Consider the following 24,710-nt stretch of genomic DNA (forward strand, 5'->3'; position numbering starts at 1 on the left):
CTTGAGCAGAAACTGAGCGGGAAGCAATTTTTAGCCAACATGTTTGAAGTCTTCGCACTCTGTGACATGACAGTCACACTCTTCTATGTAGTCGTAGCTGTGATTAATCGTTGTCCCGTTAGCGCACGTCATCTCCACCTGCTTCTTACTGGTCCTGAGCTCACGACAGCAGGAGCATTTATGCATCACTCTATTAGCCTCCATGGAGTACCTTCAGAGGGACACAGTGGATTAGAGGAAGGAAATCCGTTTACAGTATCAGCTCCATCTTACTGAAATATCCTAGACTATGAGCAGAGAAACCTTCCTCATAAAGAGATGAACTGCATGCAGACCTTTGCTCTAAAGCCTTCTACAAACATGAAGGTCTTTGGACTCCTCAGAAATATCGTGTGGCTCTCTGGAAAGAGTGTTCTCTATAGGGTGTGGTAAGGTTAGTGTGTGGCTATGTCTATCAGTAATTAAATAGTTTTGACATCTTAAGTCTACAGCAGCAAAGATTCTTACATGGAGTAGGTGTCACAGTATCCTGTGCATGAGGCTATCTCCACTTCTCTTGTGGAGTTGCAGTCATTGACCCGTAGGTAGCTTGTTGTCTTGTCAGCAGCACAAGTTGAAACTTTGCATGCTTTACAACACCCATCTTTATCCGTTGTCACTATCCCCTGTTGAGGTGAGAGACAGATTTTGAATTTTGTGTTTTTATAATGACAACAATAAAGACAGCAGACAGCTCGAGATACTGCTGTTGTTTTTTTTTTGTTTGGTTTTTTTTTGGTTGTTAGAAACAACAAACAGTTATATTGTCTCGTGTCACAAATTCTTTGAGTTCCAATTTGAGCTTTGATATCCCAAAGAAGAACAGTTTCCAACCCACAGACAACACACACTGACTCCTGTGTTTTTGTCTCTCAGCAACAGGGCAACACCATTCACCATAGGTTGTTGCATGATAAATGCCTTAGCCAAACAATAGCAGTCCTTTTTTAATTCATGATAGACTGCCACACATCAAGATCTGTGTGTTTGGCACAAGATTTGGAGATGAAGAAAGTGTTCTTAGGGACTACTCACATTTTGGCAGTTTTCAAGGTCAATATCTGGACAGGAGGGAATGATCTCAGTCACAATAAAGGTATCGTCATCTTTAGTGCAGTTGTATTTTGTGCAGTTATCGTCTGGGGGCGACCAGGTCTGGTCAACCTAAAGATGTCATAGAAAACACAAAATCAAAAAAGAGTGATGAACTTATTCTATTTCTCATAAATAAGTGGTATGATGTAAAGAAATAGGACAGTTTCTTATGACACAGCTCACCTCAAGTATGTGTGTGACATTGTTTAATTTGAACACACAGCTTGTCTGCACACATTCTCCACAACACTCTCCAGATACTTCCATGTATGTGTAGCCCTGAACAAAAAACAGGATGTATGTGCTGATTCTGATGCAAAATTGACAAAAAGCACAAAACACATAACATATTCAAAATGTACAATACCTCGTTGCAAGTTTCGTGACAGGATTCTTGTTTGCAAGTAACTTTATGCAGTCCACTCTCTGTCTTCTCAGTCAGGCTACAAATGCACGTCTCACATAAGTCACCGGGAACAGTCCTTCCAGGCTACAGAGAGCAAGAGAATCAAACAAGGTCAACAAACCCCATTATGTATGAAAAACATCGGGTAATTTGACCTTTTCTACATCCGTTTTGAGACTAAAGTCAGTCAACCGTATAACTTTGAATTGACACAGTAATGTTCTCTCTCTGTACTGAGTAACAAGAAGTCATAAAAACTCACTTCATATTCGACACCATTGTGCACGCACACATGCTTTGGCGCTGACAGAGGAGAAAGTGATAAAATCATTAAACATCTGACAGGTACATAAGGTTAGACAAGCCAAGGCCAAAAGACACAGAACACAGTTTTACCAGAACATAAAATTTTGTGGGAACTGATTTTAAATGTATACTGTAAGGGAATAAATGGGTAAAGGTGGAATTTGGAAATGGAAGGTAAATCAGGGACTCACTGCAGTTATAGGTTTGACAGCAATCCCCCTCAAGTTTGTGTACAGAAAGTTGAAAGCCGGGTTGGCATGTGAAATCGCTGATATTTCTGCAGAGACTCTCATCACACACTTGAGAGATGGGAGACATGAAAAAGAGACAGTTGTATTAACTTTAGAAAATGATTTTTTTGTAAGTGCTCTTTTAATACCGTGTCTTTTTTTGTTTTATATTTGGATGAATGATTAATGATGACAGTGGTGATTAATGTATAAACTACTTCACAAGTCAACAGTCAGTAAGGTGGAAGAAGAAACGATCTATTCATCTTTAAAACATGTCACATGCTCAAAGGGTATTTGGATTGATATTTGAGATAGATGATTTGCCCTACAATATTATCTGGAATATAACCAACTGAGAGAGAAATCTGTCTCACATATCTTGCTCTATCTATAGAATGACATGTGCTATTGGTTCAGTTCTGGGATGGATCTTTAATTTTAATGCCCTTTATTCATTTATCCATTGCTGTGGTTATTCCTGCATTAATGAATTCATTCATGCATCCATCCATCCATCCATCCATCCATCCATTCATATATTGTTTTGTTATTTGTATGGATTCTGAATATCACACTGACTCACCACACTTGGGACAACAGTCCTCTGTCACAATCTTTTGTCCCTCTTCACAAGCTTGTATGGTAGGACAGGAGACTGGGGTACATACTTTAAACATAGAGCTATTTCTGCACTCGCACACATTACAGCCTTCCCTCCACGTTGTATTGGGCTGTCCAAAACAAACAAACAAACACACTCATATTTATGAGACACATTGGAGTTAATCAAAACACAAGGACAATCAATATGCACTGGTTTTAGTGTCTTACCTCTACACGTATGCCCATATCATTAGTGCAACCTAATGGGTGAAAATAATGGAAAAATGTTTTGAAAAATGATTATATATTTATTATTATTATTATTATTATTATTATTATTATTATTATTATTTGTAATAGTTGTAGTGTTAACGGTAGTATTGAGTAGACCTGATTAAACATTATGCTTTAATGTCATGGGGCACTTCATTGTTAATTTAAAAAGTGTTTCAAATCTTTGTAAGCTACTGATTCTTTACATAAAATAAGAACTCACAGGTTGATACACATTTCTGTGTGTAAGGGTCTTGGAGCATTGTTCCTTCAGGGCAAAAACATCCTTCGATCTTCTCTTCTTCGTCAATGGCCAAATTTTCATTGTATCTATTTAAAAAAGCCCAGTGCAACACCGTTTAGGATTAATCAAACAGTTTTAGTTTTAGTTTTAGTTTCAGTTTCAAACAGTGACACGCCATGAATACACGCTGAGCAAATAATTTTTCAGACATCACATTATTTTAAATTGAACCAATGTTCAAGTTGTACTTCATCCCACTGTAGCATTAATCTTTATAGATTTTGCCCATATTTGTTTACATTTTCCACTAAAAAGTGCCATTTAAAGGAAAATGAATTCTGGATTGGTTTTGATAGTTTTTCACACGTTTCTGTTACCTTTCATTGCAGGTCTGTTCCACTTTACGCCCACATTCCTTGTACACTTTGCCCTCTGGACATTTAACATCTGTTTAATAAAGGCAGATATTAAATAAGAGTCCAGTAACAACAACTGATGGCACTAAATGAAATTAATAGTGTAGTCAAGTAAATTGCTCAAAAGACAGTACATGCTTACCACAAAGCCCCTTTGTTGAATTTCTCCATTCAACACAAATGGACTCTGATGTACACAGTGCTGCATACGTCTCTAAACTAGAACAGCCTACTTCACCTTTGCATGTACGGGACACATCAAATTCACAGGATTCATATATAGCATCAGGTGATATTAACTCGTGGCACGGTTCAAAGACCCTGCAGTCAAGAAAGGACACAGTGAAGATAATTCAGTAAAGCTTACAAGTAAATTTAGGCTAATTTGATTAATCAGCCTAAGAGTATAACTAATGCAGAAAATGTATTATTGTAAGAAAGAATAATTTAAGTAGAGAAAAAATGAAGCAAGAATTAAGTATAACACATCAGAAAATAAACACATGAATTTGATTGTGTATCTGTGTATCTATGCTTCAGCTAAGGATCTGCTCCACACACAAACATTTTGTATGGGATAAAATGACCAAAACTTGGTGACTGACACTATACTAAAAGTGTCGAGAGACAAGTCTGTATGTAAGAGGGATGTGGACAATGGATTCATATTAGAAATTTGAGATTCCTTTTGACAGAAGTCAGTATAACTGTTGCTTATTTTCAGTATAACTGTTAAAGTGTGCACTTTCATCACTGAGTAATGAATGACATATGCATAGTTCTCTGCCTCACCTGCTCTTTATGATTTTGCATATTTCAACAGTGTCTGGATGGCAGGGAGTAGCAGTAATAGTGGTAGGGGGTGTTACTGTTGAGGTAGGTGTCAGACATTCTGGGTCATAAACTGTCCAGTTCTTTGCTGCATTGGGACAAGGACGGATTTCTCCACTGCGAAGTCTGCACTCCTTTTCTGTACTGTTGTCACAGACACCTGATGAAAAAAATTAAGAGCAAAGAAGCTTAAAAACAAAAACAGAAAAAAAAAACCCTAAAAAAAATAAGCTGACTTAATGGACGGGTGCAACGGGTGCATCTATATCCTTTGTTTTTACAATCATCTGATACCCAGGAAGTCACTGTTTGATGGACCACTAATGATCTCTTTTCTAGACTTACCACAGTGTCCCTCTGTATTCCCATGGAATAGAGAGTACGGCAAGACCACAGAAAACTGCATCTTTCTGAATGCCACCTCAGCTCCGATTTCTGGGATGTTCATGAAAGTCCAAATGCTGGAAGTTGTGATGGTGAAGTCATCATTTGAGATGGTAGGGGTCATCAACACACCATTTATGTATACCTATTAAAAACAAGTGAATGAACACAGTGGTATATAGTGGTTCAGTGTCTGAAAAATGTCAATTATCAACTATGGGAAAAAACAATAATGACTTTGCAATTCTTTGCACACGCATTTCATTGAGTGACACAAGAAAACATGAACAAACAAACCTGGGGCCCAGTGTGAGTATGGCTTACATGCAGAATTCTCATTGGCATGCAATTGAAAATGAAAACAAAACATGAAGATACTTACCCTATTTTTCTTCTCTTCATAAGATAGTTTGACTACGTGAGACTTATAATATACAGTCAAAAACTGTGGACAAGAAACTTGATCAGCACAATAGTAGTTCCTGATGTGAACACTGAAGTTGTACTTTGGAATGATTTCTTGAACCAACACGTAGGTACAGTCTCTCAGGAAAGTATAATAGAGTCCATCAAATGTCGCATAATGTGGGTCTCCATATCCATAGCACTTGCCTAAATTATTCAAAGAAAAAAGAAAAAAAAAATCATCATCGAAATATACCCCTATGAAAATTCAAAACAATCAGTATTCCAGCAGTATAAGTTCTGAAAGCAGTTTTGTATATTTTCAATGGGATGTTTCAACTTACATTGACACTCATACTTATAACAGCAATTTTTTTCATCGTATACTTCCACTGGTGGAAATCTGTTTGTACAAATGGGCTTCTCTGCTTGCGGACAAGGTATCTGGTGAATATAAACACAACCGGAATGATGAAATTGTTGCATAAATGAATGAAGTTCATTTACAAATCTGATTGTTGGTGAAATTTGTTTGAAGTGATAATGTTACCTTGTGGGTCGGATGGGGTTGACAGGGAGTAGTTGTGGTAGGAGATTCCGTGGTTGTAGTCGGAGTCTCTGTTGTTGTCGTAGTGGTGATGGTTGTTGTTGTTGGTGGTGGTGTAGTTGGGGTTTCGGTAGCTGTAGTAGTGGTAGTGGTTGTTGTGGTTGGTGTCTCTGTTGTTGTTGGGCTTACAGTGGATGTTGTTGATGTAGTGGTTGTAGTTGGAGTTTCTGTTGTCGTTGTAGTGGTGGTGGTTGTTGTTGTGGTTGGTGTCTCTGTTGTTGTTGGACTTACAGTTGATGTTGTAGGTGTGGTTGGAGTTTCTGTTGTTGTGGTAGTGGTTGTAGTGGTGGTGGTGGTTGTGATTGGGGTTGTGCTTCCTGTTGTTGTTGTTGTGGTTGGTGTAGTTGGGGTTTCTGTAGATGTAGTGGTGGTGGTAGTGGTTGTGGTTGTTGTTGTTGTTGTTGGTGGAGTAGTTGGGGTTTCGGTAGTTGTAGTGGTGGTAGTGGTTGTTGTGGTTGGTGTCTCTGTTGTTGTTGGGCTTACAGTGGATGTTGTTGATGTAGTGGTTGTGGTTGAAGTTTCTGTTGTTGTCATAGTGGTGTTGGTGGTTGTTGTTGTGGTTGGTGTCTCTGTTGTTGTTGGGCTTACAGTTGATGTTGTTGATGTAGTACTGGTTGTTGTTGTTGTTGTTGTTGTTGTAGTGCTGGTGGTTGTTGTTATTGGGGTTGTGCTTCCTGTTGATGTTGTTGTTGTTGGTGTAGTTGGGGTTTCTGTAGATGTAGTGGTGGTGGTTGTTGTTGTTGTGGTTGGTGTCTCTGTTGTTGTTGGTGTTTCTGTAGTTGTGGTGGTGGTTGTAGTTATTGTGGTTGGTGTCTCTGTTGTTGTTGGGCTTACAGTTGATGTTGTTGATGTAGTGGTTGTGGTTGGAGTTTCTGTTGTTGTCGTAGTGGTGGTGGTAGTTGTTGTGGTTGGTGTCTCTGTTGTTGTTGGGCTTACAGTTGATGTTGTTGGTGTGGTTGGAGTTTCTGTTGTCGTAGTGGTCGTAGTGGTGGTGGTGGTTGTGGTTGTGATTGGGGTTGTGCTTCCTGTTGTTGTTGTGGTTGGTGGTGGTGTTGTGGGAGTTTCTGTTGTTGTCGTAGTGGTGGTGGTAGTTGTTGTGGTTGGTGTCTCTGTTGTTGTTGGGCTTACAGTTGATGTTGTTGATGTAGTAGTGGTCGTTGTTGTTGTTGTAGTGCTGGTGGTTGTTGTGATTGGGGTTGTGCTTCCTGTTGTTGTGGTTGGTGGTGGTGTCTCTGTTGTTGTTGGGCTTACAGTTGATGTTGTTGATGTAGTGGTTGAGGTAGGAGATTCTGTGGTTGGGGTTGGGGTTCCTGTTGTTGTTGTCGTAGTGGTGATGGTTGTTGTTGTGGTTGGTGTCTCCGTAGTAGTTGTGGTAGGAGATTCTGTGGTTGTAGTGGTGGTGATGCACGTATTCTCACAGCATAGAACCTGTATTTCATAATTGAAACACTGTGGTACAATCGTTTGATCTTGATTCTTACAAACCAGACCAACGGACACATCGCACTCAACATTTTGACCTGTCTCGTTGTATGGTTCCTTATTGTCTTTCCTCCTGCATTGAATGTTTACAGGGTTCCCGCAAGGAATTTGCCCAGACTCCACTAGATCTGTAATACGCTCAAAATCTCCTCCATTAGTGGCATTAGGATAGGTGTTGCTAACCCACTCTGACCATGTACACTTGTACGTGCATGGATTCGGAGATATGGTTGTTGTGCTTCCTGTTGTTGTTGGTGTTGTAGTTGGTGTTTCAGTAGTTGTAGTAGTGGTAGTGGTTGTTGTGGTTGTGGTAGGAGATGTTGTGGTTGGGCTTACAGTGGATGTTGTTGATGTAGTGGTTGTGGTAGGAGATGTTGTGGTTGGGCTTACAGTGGATGTTGTTGATGTAGTGGTTGTGGTAGGAGATTCTGTGGTTGTGGTTGGGGTTTCTGTTGTTGTCGTCGTAGTGGTGATGGTTGTTGTTGTGGTTGGAGTCTCCGTAGTAGTTGTGGTAGGAGATTCTGTGGTTGTAGTGGTGGTGATACACGTATTCTCACAGCATAGAACCTGTATTTCATAATTGAAACACTGTGGTACAATCGTTTGATCTTGATTCTTACAAACCAGACCAACGGACACATCGCACTCAACATTTTGACCCGTCTCGTTGTATGGTTCCTTATTGTCTTTCCTCCTGCATTGAATGTTTACAGGGTTCCCGCAAGGAATTTGCCCAGACTCCACTAGATCTGTAATACGCTCAAAATCTCCTCCATTAGTGGCATTAGGATAGGTGTTGCTAACCCACTCTGACCATGTACACTTGTACGTGCATGGATTCGGAGATATGGTTGTTGTGCTTCCTGTTGTTGTTGGTGTTGTTGGTGTTGTTGTTGGGGTTTCAGTAGTTGTAGTAGTGGTAGTGGTTGTTGTGGTTGTGGTAGGAGATGTTGTGGTTGGGCTTACAGTGGATGTTGTTGATGTAGTGGTTGTGGTAGGAGATGTTGTGGTTGGGCTTACGGTGGATGTTGTTGATGTAGTGGTTGTGGTAGGAGATTCTGTGGTTGTGGTTGGGGTTTCTGTTGTTGTTGTCGTAGTGGTGATGGTTGTTGTTGTGGTTGGAGTCTCCGTAGTAGTTGTGGTAGGAGATTCTGTGGTTGTAGTGGTGGTGATGCACGTATTCTCACAGCATAGAACCTGTATTTCATAATTGAAACACTGTGGTACAATCGTTTGATCTTGATTCTTACAAACCAGACCAACGGACACATCGCACTCAACATTTTGACCTGTCTCGTTGTATGGTTCCTTATTGTCTTTCCTCCTGCATTGAATGTTTACAGGGTTCCCGCAAGGAATTTGCCCAGACTCCACTAGATCTGTAATACGCTCAAAATCTCCTCCAGTAGTGGCATTAGGATAGGTGTTGCTAACCCACTCTGACCATATACACTTGTACGTGCATGGATTCGGAGATATGGTTGTTGTGCTTCCTGTTGTTGTTGGTGTTGTAGTTGGGGTTTCAGTAGTTGTAGTAGTGGTAGTGGTTGTTGTGGTTGTGGTAGGAGATGTTGTGGTTGGGCTTACAGTGGATGTTGTTGATGTAGTGGTTGTGGTAGGAGATGTTGTGGTTGGGGTTGGGGTTTCTGTTGTTGTTGTCGTAGTGGTGATGGTTGTTGTTGTGGTTGGTGTCTCCGTAGTAGTTGTGGTAGGAGATTCTGTGGTTGTAGTGGTGGTGATGCACGTATTCTCACAGCATAGAACCTGTATTTCATAATTGAAACACTGTGGTACAATCGTTTGATCTTGATTCTTACAAACCAGACCAACGGACACATCGCACTCAACATTTTGACCTGTCTCGTTGTATGGTTCCTTATTGTCTTTCCTCCTGCATTGAATGTTTACAGGGTTCCCGCAAGGAATTTGCCCAGACTCCACTAGATCTGTAATACGCTCAAAATCTCCTCCATTAGTGGCATTAGGATAGGTGTTGCTAACCCACTCTGACCATATACACTTGTACGTGCATGGATTCGGAGATATGGTTGTTGTGCTTCCTGTTGTTGTTGGTGTTGTTGGTGTTGGGGTTTCAGTAGTTGTAGTAGTGGTAGTGGTTGTTGTGGTTGTGGTAGGAGATGTTGTGGTTGGGCTTACAGTGGATGTTGTTGATGTAGTAGTTGTGGTAGGAGATGTTGTGGTTGGGCTTACAGTGGATGTTGCTGATGTAGTGGTTGTGGTAGGAGATTCTGTGGTTGTGGTTGGGGTTTCTGTTGTTGTTGTCGTAGTGGTGATGGTTGTTGTTGTGATTGGTGTCTCTGTTGTTGTTGGGCTTACAGTCGATGTTGTAGGTGTAGTGGTTGTGGTTGGAGTTTCTGTTGTTGTTGTAGTGGTGGTGGTAGTTGTTGTGGTTGGTGTCTCTGTTGTTGTTGGGCTTACAGTTGATGTTGTAGGTGTGGTTGGAGTTTCTGTTGTCGTAGTGGTCGTAGTGGTGGTGGTGGTTGTGGTTGTTATTGGGGTTGTGCTTCCTGTTGTTGTTGTGGTTGGTGGTGGTGTTGTTGGAGTTTCTGTTGTTTTCGTAGTGGTGGTGGTAGTTGTTGTGGTTGGTGTCTCTGTTGTTGTTGGGCTTACAGTTGATGTTGTTGATGTAGTAGTGGTCGTTGTTGTTGTTGTAGTGCTGGTGGTTGTTGTGATTGGGGTTGTGCTTCCTGTTGTTGTGGTTGGCGCTGGCGTCTCTGTTGTTGTTGGGCTTACAGTTGATGTTGTTGATGTAGTGGTTGAGGTAGGAGATTCTGTGGTTGGGGTTGGGGTTTCTGTTGTTGTTGTCGTAGTGGTGATGGTTGTTGTTGTGGTTGGTGTCTCCGTAGTAGTTGTGGTAGGAGATTCTGTGGTTGTAGTGGTGGTGATGCACGTATTCTCACAGCATAGAACCTGTATTTCATAATTGAAACACTGTGGTACAATCGTTTGATCTTGATTGTTACAAACCAGACCAACGGACACATCGCACTCAACATTTTGACCCGTCTCGTTGTATGGTTCCTTATTGTCTTTCCTCCTGCATTGAATGTTTACAGGGTTCCCGCAAGGAATTTGCCCAGACTCCACTAGATCTGTAATACGCTCAAAATCTCCTCCATTAGTGGCATTAGGATAGGTGTTGCTAACCCACTCTGACCATGTACACTTGTACGTGCATGGATTCGGAGATATGGTTGTTGTGCTTCCTGTTGTTGTTGGTGTTGTTGGTGTTGTAGTTGGGGTTTCAGTAGTTGTAGTAGTAGTAGTGGTTGTTGTGGTTGTGGTAGGAGATGTTGTGGTTGGGCTTACAGTGGATGTTGTTGATGTAGTGGTTGTGGTAGGAGATGTTGTGGTTGGGCTTACAGTGGATGTTGTTGATGTAGTGGTTGTGGTAGGAGATTCTGTGGTTGGGGTTGGGGTTTCTGTTGTTGTTGTCGTAGTGGTGATGGTTGTTGTTGTGGTTGGAGTCTCCGTAGTAGTTGTGGTAGGAGATTCTGTGGTTGTAGTGGTGGTGATGCACGTATTCTCACAGCATAGAACCTGTATTTCATAATTGAAACACTGTGGTACAATCGTTTGATCTTGATTGTTACAAACCAGACCAACGGACACATCGCACTCAACATTTTGACCTGTCTCGCTGTATGGTTCCTTATTGTCTTTCCTCCTGCATTGAATGTTTACAGGGTTCCCGCAAGGAATTTGCCCAGACTCCACTAGATCTGTAATACGCTCAAAATCTCCTCCATTAGTGGCATTAGGATAGGTGTTGCTAACCCACTCTGACCATATACACTTGTACGTGCATGGATTCGGAGATATGGTTGTTGTGCTTCCTGTTGTTGTTGGTGTTGTTGGTGTTGGGGTTTCAGTAGTTGTAGTAGTGGTAGTGGTTGTTGTGGTTGGGGTTTCTGTTGTTGTTGTCGTAGTGGGGATGGTTGTTGTGGTTGGTGTCTCTGTTGTTGTCGGGCTAACAGTGGATGTTGTTGATGTAGTAGTTGTGGTAGGAGATTCTGTGGTTGTAGTAGTGGTGGTGGTTGTGGTTGTTGTAGTGGTTGTTGTCGTCGGCGTCGTTGTAGTTGTTGGGGTTGTTGTAGGTGGTGGTGTGGGACAGGCTGAAAGTATTTTATTGATGAGCATATGATTAATTTGTGGCTCTTTAACTCGATGTACACTGAGTTAAATCACTTTAACAGAGTAAATCACAAGGGTTGTTATATTCTGATGTTGTCTTTTTTTTTTTTTTTTTTTTTGAAGTTGGTCACTTGGCAGTGTTTAGCTAACTACAGCAATTAATGCATAAATCAATTTAACATAGGTTTAAATACTTTTTTACCTTTTTATGCTGCTTGTCCACATTGTAAAAGTGGACATATACATCCTGTTTTATAGTGGTAAATATTAACATGAGCTGTTTGATTTAAACCTTAAGTGTTACAAATAGATTCTAATTAAATGGACATGCTTGCAGTGTGAAAAATATCAGAATATGTATGAATTAAAAATTATACCTTGCATGTGGTAATATTTATGGTAATATTCTGATTTTATTAAAATCGGTAATATTCTGATTTTATTAAAATCAGAATAGGGTAATCCATATATTGAGTAATGCTGACCTTCAACACACGTTAAATTCCTCTCATCTAGATAAGGCTTTTCAGGAGGGCACACCGGAAAGCATCCTACAAAGATACAAATACGGGCAAATACACCCACAGAGAAGGATTAATGAGCAAAAAAAGTTGTGAGAAACCTTTGCCACAAGCAATTTTTTCCCCTGGATTTCATAACAAAATGCAGAAGCATTGTTTTATTCCATAATTCTTTGAAAGACGTTCCATGTAAACTACTAAACTTTCTGAGTAATAACCACACGTGGTTTGACCACTTAAATTCTCTTTCAGAAAATGTGAGCAGCCCAAAATAATTTCAGAATGAAGCAAAGAGATGTTTAGCATTTGCAGTGCTTACCTTCCACATGTGGGATCAGACTGTTGCATTGTCCGGTGGGGTTTGCACAGGTTTTTAAGCATTTAGGTCCACAGGCTTTGTAGTGCCATTCGCATTCACCGGGTGGATTATAGTAGTCACAGAACAGAGCTGTCCAAAAATAATTACAACAGTACTTTAACACACAAACATCACTTAACAAAAATGTACTACGGCCATGTAATGATGCTCTGTAGTAAGGCTGCTTCTCCGTAGGTGCCCAGTGCCCAAAAACAACTTGGCAACACCTTCCTTAAAGGGATTTTTAATGATCTCTTTTGACATCAGCAAATGAGTCGTCATTTGAGTAGTTCACTTAAAGTCCTTAATTTTCCAGTCTATGGCTATGCAATGACAGAAACTATGGAGCAAAATGAAAACTTCTGAAATTTCAGCCTGATCTTCAGAGTCAATCAGATCTTCTAGTCTTAGATCTTCAGAATAACTATAATGGGCTCATATTTGTTAATAACCTGTAAAGTACCAGCCAAAGTAATTTTATAAGCAAGAAAGTTGTGTGGAGCTTCCAGCTTAAGACTTACGGCAGATCTTAGGGGTTCTCCAAGAAATACAGACTCCCTTATCACTGCAGGCTGCAGCGTAGGCAGCTACAGCAGAGCAGAAACATTCACAGTCTCCACCCGTGTCACACGCACATGTGTCTCTAACACAGGCATCGTAATATGGTCCATGGTCCACCTGTTGGAGATAGAGATGATGTGGTGTACTCCATTTGACACACGGTCAACTTCATTTGACGCTGTGTAGGAATATACAGGTGCATGTACACCCTTTTTATACCCTTGTATGGGTAAAGCACCCATGCATGTAATGGATGAATGTTTAGCTCTAAATATAAGCAAAGGTGAAAGTCTAACAAGACAGGGAGGAGTTTACTGAGTCAGAGCATAAAGATGACACATGTGCTGATTGGCACACACCAATTTGTGGCAGGTGCTGAACACTGAGCTCTTGAGGATGCTGCACTGTCTGGTGGCCCAGGAATGCCTGTGAGGTCTAGAGCTGCAGGGGTCGCCCAGGCTGATGGCTTTGGGGCAACTGGCGGAGGTGCTCCAACTGTTCCCAAAATCCAGTGTGTCCACCACACACTCCCCACTTCGTGTGACAAAGTCATTTCTTGCATTCCCATCATAGTTGCCACACAGTCCACACAATTTGTTCTGAAATAAATCCAAGTTAAAAGGACAGCTGATCTAATAATACCTCAGTGAACATTGTTCAAAAGCTCTGAGTCCATTTATAATTATGAACAAACTTTTAAAAAATACTCCCCTTGACACATCTTTTTTTGTTAGCAGATTTTCCTCCTACCTTGAATGTGGATGCAAGTTTGACCCTCAGGCTTGTCTTCTTGTCCCACATGAGAATCAGCCCGTTTTCTGACTCAATCACCAGATATATGCCAAGAACATGGACCTTGTAGGGAATCTTTTCACTGTTTTCACGCTTGAATACTTTGATGTCTTCATCTGATAAAACGATCTCTTCTCCCTGAGTATCAAAAGAGAATACATCACAAGTTTATAAATACAACCCTTAATAAAGGAATGTGTATAACAACCAGACAATCAGTCAGTCAATAAATCTATCTATCTATCTATCTATCTATCTATCTATCTATCTATCTATCTATCTATCTATCTATCTATCTATCTATCTATCTATCTATCTATCTCTTTCTCTATCTATCTCTCTATCTATCTCTCTATCTCTCTATCTATCTCTCTATCTATCCAACAAACCGTATATTACTGCAGACCTGGACTGTGATTATTTGAGATGGTTCTGAGCTTGGAAGATAAGACAAAATGACAATGCCACAGCATAAATGATGAAAATCAGTGATTGCGTTAAACTAATTAATGAACTACAGCTTGGCTGAACAAATGTGAATCAAGTACCATATTATCTCATAGACAGTATATCCATTTAAGCAAATATGAATGTATTTAATCACTTGGTCTGGGACAACTATGATGTTTCTTTTTGTGAGTGACTAGACTGGAAAGGTATCCTCACCCCAAGGAACAGCTTAATGGCCTTGGAACAGGTAGTACCAGTCGTTCCGCAGGGAATGTTCTCCGTGATGATGCGGAAAGAGCCGTCCATGCTTCCATTGCAGAAATCCTAAGGGAATTTATTGGGTTTAATGTATTTACATATATCTGTATATTTAGATATCTCTATATCTTTTTGCTGAGCACTCACAGCAAGACCCACATATAAATGAGGAAATAGTTCCTGCAGGCGGTGCAGGAAAATTAAGTTCAAGGAAACCTATCAAGTTTCTGTTGCGTAGAAATTCTTAGACAAAGAAGCGTGATGTTTCATTTCATGCTTTAGCCTTTTTGCAAAATAGTAAACTCTCCTTGGCATGCAACAAATACAGGGATTTTAGTGATTTGTTACGAAGCAGGATGAGGATGTAGGATCAACAGTAAATATAAGATCATGATGTTTATCGAGTCATAAGTTTTTACACAATCTTTCATATTGTCTAACAGGCATTGAGGCAGCTTCTGTGTATGCAGATATTTTGGTGTGGTCTTTGTAGAAAAGACAATTTTAAATCAGACCAGCCCGGTTATATATTAAAAGTGCAGAAAGGAATTAAGGGTCAAAAACAATATGTAAATGTACCGTCTTTCATTGGCTTTGCCTAACACATTCCTGCACTGCATTGGCTAGGCAGTAAAAAACAATGACAATGGAATCAAATAACGACTCTGTGTTTGTTGGAAAACACCTCATACAGACATACCTGTGAGAGGGTGTATTCACAGTCTCCATTGAAAAAGTATCTCTGTCCATCAAAAGTGATATAATGGCCATCACCGTAAATGGTACATGTTTCTGGACACTCATAAGCTGTGCATTCCCATTTCCTGTTTCTGCAAGTACTAGCAGAATCAACAGAAAAAATTAAGCAATTTTAGTAAAACGTTTAGTAATAACATTAACTGTGCCCTGCTGTTCAATCAGCGAGGATGCAGAAAACCAGTCTACTTCATGCTCTCAGTTTAAATTGTGTAACAGATAGAGTACTCACCAGGTGTTGCAGTCCACTGTCGCAACGTGTCCATGGTTGTATAAGTTTCCGTTATGGACGCAGGGACAGAACTCCTCTTCCACACACCCTCCTTTCCCATTAGAGAGCAGGCCATCTGGACACGCACACCCAGAGACACACTCCAAATTGTCCTGCAGCACAAAGTCAAAAGCAAACATGTTTAATGAATGTTAGTTCTCAACAAGTTTTACAGAAGGTTTATCTGGAACACCTTTGTATTTATCCACAGTTGCTCCAAAAAAAACAAAATTCCATCCATCCGTCCATCTATCCATCCATCCATCCATCCATCCTTCCAACATCCCTCCTGGCCAACATTACATGTATGACTTACACAGTCAGTTATGTTCATGGTCTGGCAGCTCCTCTGGCACTCTATGCCTTTGCCTCCAGGTCCTGAGTTTGAGCAGTTGATATAAACCATGGGAGGACTGCAGACTACACACACACACACACACACACACACAAAATCGATCAGTGAGTGTTCCATACATCTTGGAAATATTTTATTCATAATGTGAGAGAATGTTACCATGATGATCTAGTTATGCAAATACAGGAGTTTACACCTTCTTTAAGAGCAAAGGCACGTGCAAACAAGTAAAAGAAACAACATATACAAAGTACAAACATCAGTGGAGTGACATTAAAAATGGTTTTTATACTGACTTTCAGGCTGTCCTCCACTGCAATGCAGATTTCCATTACGACATATGCTTGAGAGAGAGAGAAAGAGGTGAGGGAGAGAGAGAGAGAGAAGTTTAGAGTTGGACAGAAGAATAGTAACCTTTTGGGACACAACTAGCTCACAGTCTTGTAGAGTTTATTGGGAAAGCCATTTCAAGTGACTGCCATCAGTTAAAAATGTGTCAACAGAGAACCATTTATTCAGGTCTCATGTAAATCAATGCAATAATTTCTTTCAGCCAAAAGAAAGGTCAAAATAAGCAAAGCTAATCTCAAAGTGTATTAAGTTGCACCATCAAGGAGGACAACAACAACAACAAAACAAACACACACACATGGATTCATTTCATAGAGTGTTCTTACCATTTGGCTCCATCGGGTCTTGAGAGATGATTGTTTGCCTGCACGTAGTTGTTGTTGTAGTCATAGTAACAGGGACACTCTGGGGCAGTCACACATTTATCCTCATGGTTGAGATAAGTTCCTGGTTCACAGCCACAGCCATCCACAGGCAGGTGCTGCACCTGGCAGGTGTAGTCTTTCATACTTAGAGACTGACATGTCCGGTTACAGCTGATCATGTTGTAGGAATACACCATGTTATTGGGACACTTGCTAGATGCATCTGAAAACACACACACACACACACACACACACACAAACAAACAAAAAGAAAAAATGAAAACAAGAACTTGCTCATTAATGCTTTACTTGTCATAAGTTTAATGCTCTAATCTCCCCATTAACATTTTGTAAAGGTGTTATTAAATATCTGCACTTTTTGGTGATTTCAAAATTTGTGCTACTGAATTGCTTAATTTATCAGAACACTTAAGTGTTGAAAAATTGTTGCGACAGCAAACCAGTTCAGGAGTTTATTTACTGAATTTCTTTTCTGTGAAAAACGGAAATGTTATATATATATATATTCCATGTGTTTTAGCAGTGAGGTCTCTGTGTTGTGAATGGGATCTTACCACAGATGGAGTTTCTCCAGTTCTCAAGCAGCACACCTTTAGCAGCGCAGGCCTGGACGTAACTGGACAGAGCTGCACACAGGCACTTGTCACGGTTCTCACAGTTACAGGTGTCATACACACATCTCTGGGGAGCAGAAGAATATACAACATGAAAACAGCTATGCAGATTTTACACTGTTTAGACCTGCACAACTGTGTATAGGCTTTCCTGAGACAAATGTAAAAAGAAAATGAAAAGCCCCCAACACATCCTACACAGTGACATTTCTTCCACAGTTATCCACTCTACTGGACAATTCAAAATGAAAGTTTAGCACTGAAATAAGATAATTATATACAATACTGATTATGTCTGTTGTATTTTTTATGTACATAAATGTTAAGTATTACCTTTTCATATTCTGCTGGGCTGACTGCAGTGTGACATGGTGAAAAAGGCCCATTTTTCTTTGTTAGCACTGAACAAGATTCCTTGGCATATGCCCCTAGAAAACAAAATAAAAGCACACATTCTACCAGTCTGGAAAGGCGGGGGTGATATTTTTAGCCGCTGTTTGCTGGAGGAGGGGGGCATCAGAACAAGGGATTCACAGAGGCGGGGCTAACTCATCAGGAAAGCTAGCTCTGTCATTGGGCTCTGTTTGGACTGGCTGGGGAAAAGTGGTGGAAGAACGGTGGGTGACCAATTTAAGGGCGAACGTCAGTAATGCTGACCACCCTACCCCACACCACGCCACAGTGACCAAGCTGCACCGCTCCAGTAAAACACTGCTCCCTACTGGCTATGGTGTGCATTGGGCTGTATTTTGTGTATAGAGTACGCTGCATGGTATTTATTATATGGTGCGTGTTTATTGTTTGTTTTCATTTATTCGCACCTCTCTCCATCTCCACCTGCTCATGCTGCAGATGCATGAAGTTCTTATCTTATCTTTTCTTTTCTTATCTTATCTTATCACAAACAAGCATCGGATGTGACATCGGATTACCACAGCTAAATGTCCAGTGGCGTATCGTGAAAAGTAAGAGAGCACGTGAGTAGATCTGTAGCGTACCGTTCTCAATGTTCAAACTGCAGGGATCCAGCTGTGTTTGTACCACATTAGAACAGGTGTCTAAGGTTTTCCACGCGTTGGCAAAAGTCACAGCCGTGCCCTCGGTTATGCCCGACTCTGTTTTAAAGTCGTCCACTTCAGCATCGTTAAAGTTGCCACACAGACCTGGAATGGATTCGTGAGTTAGTTACACATCACTATCAGTACCCAGTAAATGGCAAAGTAGTAGAACAAACATAAACCAACCAACCAATCAACCAAACAAAAAACCCAAAAATATTTCAGCACAATCAGTACCCAGTAAATGGCAAAGTAGTAGAACAAACATAAACCAACCAACCAATCAACCAAACAAAAAACCCAAAAATATTTCAGCACAATCAGTGTATTATTACTGCATCATTCTGCACTCTCTCTGCATGTTCATAAAAGTAGAAACAGTATTCTAGCACCAGCACCCAGGGCCAGCACTATAGAGTGCAAGGGATACAGACACACCTGGGCCCAGTCTTAAGGGGGCCCCGAAAATAAAACTATATCGCATGAATCATGGCCTTATTTTGTTCTCAACACTTTCACCATTTGACATCGCTGACAGGGTAATGTGACTCATCTGCCTCTATTCATGCAGCTATAACTTTTAAAACAGTCTTTGGTGCCACCTGTTGGCAACCTTGCACAAATTTCAACATTAAATTCTTCTAGGTTTTTCTAGATTGTTTCTGACCCATATAGTCTGTGGTTCATGTATGTTTGCCATTAAAGTGACATAAAATCAAAAATATATTTTTGTTAATGACAACTTAATGAATTTCGGCTCTGGAGGCTCTCCATGTCACTGTAAGCTTTCAGTCCTAAATCAAGACAGACCTGTGACAGACAACGTTTGTCTAGGCATTATGGGTGTAACGCACCGCTCAGCTGGCCTTTGCTCTTGTGACTGGCCACTATGTACACCTGCATGATCGGATCCAGCTGGACCTCCAGACGGAGACTCGGGGTGTTGACTACTATGAAGAACGTGGAGGGTTTGAAGATGGTGACGTAATCTGTGAGGACAGTAAAATCAAGAGGAGTTTTGTGAGGAGCAGAACTAAAACACACAAAACCCTCTGCCATATAGGACTGTGCTCATAAGAGGCCAACAGACAAGAGGTGAGAAGTTAAACACTGACTTAAGACCAGACCAGCTGCGTTTAAACAGATCCACAGATGCTTGTCTACCAGTTGCATATGATACAATGAGAGATGAATTCTCAAAAATACAAGATTTTCATCATCTTGTGCCACGTTCATGTGGTGCTATTTTGGAACGTTGCTGGCCTTGACTAATGCTTAAAAGGAATAAATTGTGCCCTTCAGCATGCATGTCTTGTGGATCTACACTGCTCTCTTTGTGAATTAGATGCTTAAATCATAGTCTGGATGTGTTTTTACTGGAAAAGGATTTATTGATTGATCAGAGTGATCAGTCAGTTCGTTTCTACAGTGCCTAGGTTTATGATCTACACAGATGACAAGTCAACAGTCCTTCGCCTACCTCGAAGAAACGGAATTTTTATGGGTGAGCCATTAACCTCCACAATCCCGGTGTCAGAGACCTTAATCTGTGCACAACAGATAAAAGGTGAAAAATACAAAGATTAAAACTATTTAATAAGCCAACCCCCCCCCCCCCCACACACACACACACAGGAGTGTCACATTGTTTAAATACTCTTTGAAAGATTTTTTTTTAAAAACAGGGAGAAATTAAATAGTGACATTTACCGTGTTTTGGTTCACAGTCATTTTCACAGTTTTAAGACATGTTTTGGTGGCAGTTTGTCCACATTTCCCAATCTCTCCCTCTACTCTTGCACCAGTGTCTGCATCCTGTAAAAATAGGGCAGAAGGTATGACACCGTTACACAAAAACAATTCCCATAAAGAAGAGAGATAGCAGGTTGTTCTGTTTCTGACGCATTCTCTGCTGTTGTGAGATCCATTTTTGCACTGTCAAATCACGAATAGTTTTCCATTTTGAAAAATTATTTTAATGGGAGTTCTAAGGAGACTGACCTGAGCAAAGACATAGGTGCAGTCTCCATGGAAGGTGTATTCTTTGCCATCAAAAGTGGTGAAATGAGCTCCGCCCACAACAGAGCAGATTCCAGGGCAAACCAAAGCTGTGCAGCTCCAGCGTGCTCCTTGACACACACTGACAAACAATACAGATTGGATTCATTAAAAAGTAGCAACCACACGTTTGTATGACTGTGTGTGTGTGTGGGTGTGTATGTGTGTGTGTGTGTGTGTGTGTGTGTGTATGTGTGTGTATGTGTGTTCGTGTGTGTGCGTGTGTGTGTATATGTGTGTGTGTGTGTGTGTGTGTGCGTGTGTGAAGTCTGAGATGGTGCTTTAAGTGATACTTTTACAGATTGTGTTTTGTTAAAAACTGTCAGATGATTCTGAGGTCTTTACCATTTTTGGCAGTTAGCTGTAAAAGACTCTCCGGCCTGATAGGTTTTGTTATTGTGGACACATGGACACTCGTCCACTGGAATACATCCAGTCTGTTTGATGTCGTCAAACACAGTACCTATGAAGACAGGGACCATTAAGAGTATTTGAGTACATGATAATAAACAATCATTTTCATATAACTGTGTATAATGTGTTTGACTCATTTAAACTATCAGCAAAACCACCAAGCTTGTGACTTTAATCTAAAATTAAACTTGGTTGAGCACTTGAAAAGGTGCCCTTAGAAACAGCAATAGAGGAAGTAATTATTTTAAGTAATGTTTAACAAAGGAGGTAATAATATTATAAAACAATGGAGGAAGCAGTTATTTAAGTAATATTAAACAATGGAGGAAGTGATTGCTAGATTATGTGGTGGAATTCTCCAGGATACATCCTGCTGGAAAAACCCTTGCTTTTTCTCTTTTTCTTTTTTTTTGCGTCATTTGCTAATAACATTTCCTCCTTATTTATAAGACAATGAATGGTTACCATGGGGACAGAAACAGCCATCAGTGCAATGCTCTTCACACACTTTTGGGTCTGGGTTGGAACACGTATCCTCACACGGCATCCCACACTCAGCATACTCCTTGTTCATTGGGCATTGCTTCTCTGTCCCACAAAAAACCACATAAAACAGCAAATAACTATTTAGTACAGTGCAAAAACAACCTTGTACTGTTATGTTTTGAATGTTAATTTCGTTTGACAGTGGCAGGTTTAGAAAAGATTTACAAAAGAAGATATGGATCCATGGCAGACTTTTTGAATGAGGGCTTCAGATGATAATACAGCCAAGCAACAAAGTCATCTCCCGCCCAAAGATACGTACTGCAGAAAGACTCCGACCTCCATGTCTGTGGGGTGCCATATGCATGCACACACTGGCGGGAGAACTCAGTCACCGTGTTACACAGACATGCCTCCTGGCTCCCGTTGCACTGACACTTGTCTCTCAGACACGCCTCAACAAACAGCTCCACAGGCACCAGATCCTCACAATTACTGAACGCTGACCTCGCAAACAGCGCCTCACACTCCCGAGTCTGTGAAAGGAGCAGACAGGGTTTGTAGATATGGCTGCACTGTAGAAGTAGTGTTAAGTAGTGGCTGTGGAGGGTTGCAGTGAGGTAGGCTAGGTATGGCCCCGTGGTGGTTCCTACCTGATTTTGACATTCTGTGTGAGTCTCCAGCTCCAAGCTCTCACAGTTCTCAGACAGCTTATGCTTGTAGGCGTACTCGGCAGGTTTAAGTCTCTCCCCTTAAGGGAACACATGCAAGTCAAAATCTGCACACAACTCATCAAGGTTGGTAATATTTCTGTGTCTACAGTCGTTCACAACCCACATAAAATATTCTCTCTTTCTCTTAGAGAGAGAGAGAGAGATAGAGAGACTGAGAGAGAGATTGTGATTGTTTACCATTTTCAATGAACTCATTGTAAACTGAGATGCCGTTGAAGTCGCCACACAAACCGCACGTCTGGTTTTTGAACTTTGTGGGAAGCTCAATCTATGGACCACAGTTGTTACAGAAACATAAAATTTATCTGTTATTAATTATATTGACAACATAGTAAATATACTGAACGGTTTATCAATTAGAGATTATCCTTAGAAAGTTATCGGACATGCCCATGACGTGACTGCTAGTTTGTGGTACCATATTTTTAAGCATTTCAGCCGTTCTTGTGACTTGTGCTCATTTTATTATATAGTTATGTACTAAGTAACAAACAGGGATGTCTTTCTGCTTGTGCAATGGAGGTCATGCGTAGTATTTCCGCGCAGGTATTGGAGGTGTCTGAGGGTTTTTTTTTTCAATGCTCAGAACCGTTTTCCATTATAAGCCTTTTTATGTACTGATCATGTCTTTGAGTCAGGTCTGATGGAAGTGCTGCTTATGGTGTAATCATGGTTTTAATAGGAGGGCTCAAGTTGTCTTACCAAGAGAGCGTCATCCTGATTCCAGAAGATCACCGGCCCTGATCCCTGTTTGTCTGATATCTTGATGTAAGAAAAACTGTCCACAATTCGAATTCCGTTTTGGCTGTAAGGCAGAGTCACTCTGTGCGCAAAGGACAGACATGAACCGGTTTAAATCCCATTTTTATTGCTAATATAAGATGACATATTCAGTGTCTACCTGGTGTATTCAGTCTATACCTGTTTCTGTTATATCCTCATATCTCTGGCTGTTTTTCAAATGAGGACTGACCATGACATTACAATTCATGTGTAGATGGGACAGACACAGTGAATTTCGACTTGTTAAAATGATTTGAGACACCTGATATGAAGCAATAAAGCCGACAGCACCAACACCCTTTATTTGCCACTTCTGAGGTGCTGCATGCTGCACATTCATCTTTAGCCAGGGTCTTAAGACCCACACAGGAAGAAAACCCAACCCTTTATCAATCAGCAAATTCTAAATACCCCCTAAATACCTCAAACAAAAACTTCAATCACTTTATCTACATATCTGGACAAGCATGGCTATTATGGAGAAAAGTTCGTGAATATGTCCTTAGATCACTTCAATACCACTGAAACTAAAGGCTGTCTATGTTTTTTTATAATGGGGCCACTGGCCACAACTTTTCATCCAATCACAATTTTCTCTACAGCATCAGAACACTCACTTAGTGTTGTCCACTGTAATGGAGCCATTGTGGAGTATGATGATGGTTCCCATCAAGCTCATGGTGACGGTGTCGATCTTAGGGACACCATCCACATAGCTCCTCTGCATGTGGACTACAAATTCTTCATGGCTGGAATCACAGAGCCGTGTAAGCACGTAGTTACAGGTGGATGGATGCTGGAAGTAATCTCCATCAAACGTCTTAAAGTGGAAGTTTCCCCATGTACTGCAGATCTGACCATTATGTGCTTGGGGTGAAGCTAGAGATGCAATGTGTTAAATAACATTATTAAATGATTATAATATTATATGACATGCACAATGCATTGTTTACTGCTAATATTAGAGTGTAAGACTAAATCAGTGTTCATTTGTAAATGCCTTAGATGTTTACCTGCATCCAGTGATAGTTGATTCTCATACAATGGTGACCAGAAAGTAACTGAAGGATACAGAGAAAAGAGAAAGACATGTTGGCAAAAATAATATGGGATATCTCACTAAATTCAAGTTCAAACACAGAGAACTCTCGGAACTCTCAAGATTGTGTCTTAAGTACCATATTATTCTTTTTCTTAAATACTCTGCTGGATCTCAGCCACTCAATATAACATGTTCCCTTAATCAAATAAAATGTTACAGTCTAGCTCCATTACCACTAAAACACAAAAAATACAAACCTGTTTGTGATGATGGCAGTCCAATTAGAAATACGGCCAAATTCAGCATCCATAAAAGTGTCATGTCATTGGTCCCCATGGTGACCAGGCTGATGCTGAATGTGGGAGTCGTGTGTAGACTCTTTCTCAGTGTTCGGTTCACACCCTGCTCTGGCTTTATATACAGTCAGTGGTCAGGGAGATAAAGGGGTGGAGTACGTAGCTGAAGCAGGAAAGGGTTGCAGTTGATGGATGTTTGACTTTCTGTATGAAAAAAAAACAAAAAAAACCTACACGTATCATTTTTCATACTTAGAAATGTCTACATACCTGTCGTTTTTCTCCTCCATCATAGCATCAATGCAATGACACTGGAAATGATGTGATACCCACAGATTTGCCCATTACACATTTAACCATTTGGTGATGCCCCCCCCCCCCCAATATTTGTTATCTGTGGCATTTGAGTTCTCACTTGTTGCCATGATTGCTATGCCAGTCAAAGACAGTATTGTGAGCAGAGCATAATCTTGCGAAAGATTAAGGTAAACCCACTTGTAACGTTAACCATACCTAAACACCTCTAGCATGTAATTTCAATTACTAAACAATATACCAATAATTTACCTGCTATTTTTCTTCCACCTGACATGTATTTGTCATCAAAATAATGCCGATCTTCCAGAATAGAAAAAAAAATTCTAGATGTAAAAGATCCGCTCCTCAGAACTATTCAGCTTGGAGTAG

General features: G+C 40.6%; 1 protein-coding gene across 1 annotated transcript; it reads right to left on the minus strand.

The window, feature by feature from the left end:
• Positions 1-30: 30 nt before the first annotated feature.
• Positions 31-24,448, minus strand: LOC115826627 (mucin-2-like). Its single transcript, XM_030790506.1, is given in 35 exon segments — positions 31-211; positions 508-665; positions 1,075-1,203; positions 4,485-4,606; positions 4,792-4,975; positions 5,213-5,442; positions 5,580-5,663; positions 5,695-7,348; positions 8,930-10,510; positions 10,709-10,858; positions 11,972-12,030; positions 12,320-12,448; positions 12,880-13,036; positions 13,279-13,518; positions 13,670-13,849; positions 14,378-14,485; positions 15,120-15,258; positions 15,408-15,559; positions 15,763-15,859; positions 16,479-16,740; positions 17,093-17,219; positions 17,486-17,580; positions 18,151-18,315; positions 19,065-19,199; positions 19,691-19,757; positions 19,921-20,025; positions 20,212-20,350; positions 20,614-20,731; positions 21,148-21,270; positions 21,491-21,704; positions 21,822-21,919; positions 22,080-22,170; positions 22,605-22,725; positions 23,303-23,564; positions 24,439-24,448. Coding segments are annotated over 35 exon segments (7,866 nt in total).
• Between the last annotated feature and the right edge of the window lie 262 nt (positions 24,449-24,710).

The sequence above is a fragment of the Chanos chanos genome, chromosome 13 (genome assembly GCF_902362185.1).
Source record: "Chanos chanos chromosome 13, fChaCha1.1, whole genome shotgun sequence".
NCBI lineage: Eukaryota > Metazoa > Chordata > Actinopteri > Gonorynchiformes > Chanidae > Chanos > Chanos chanos.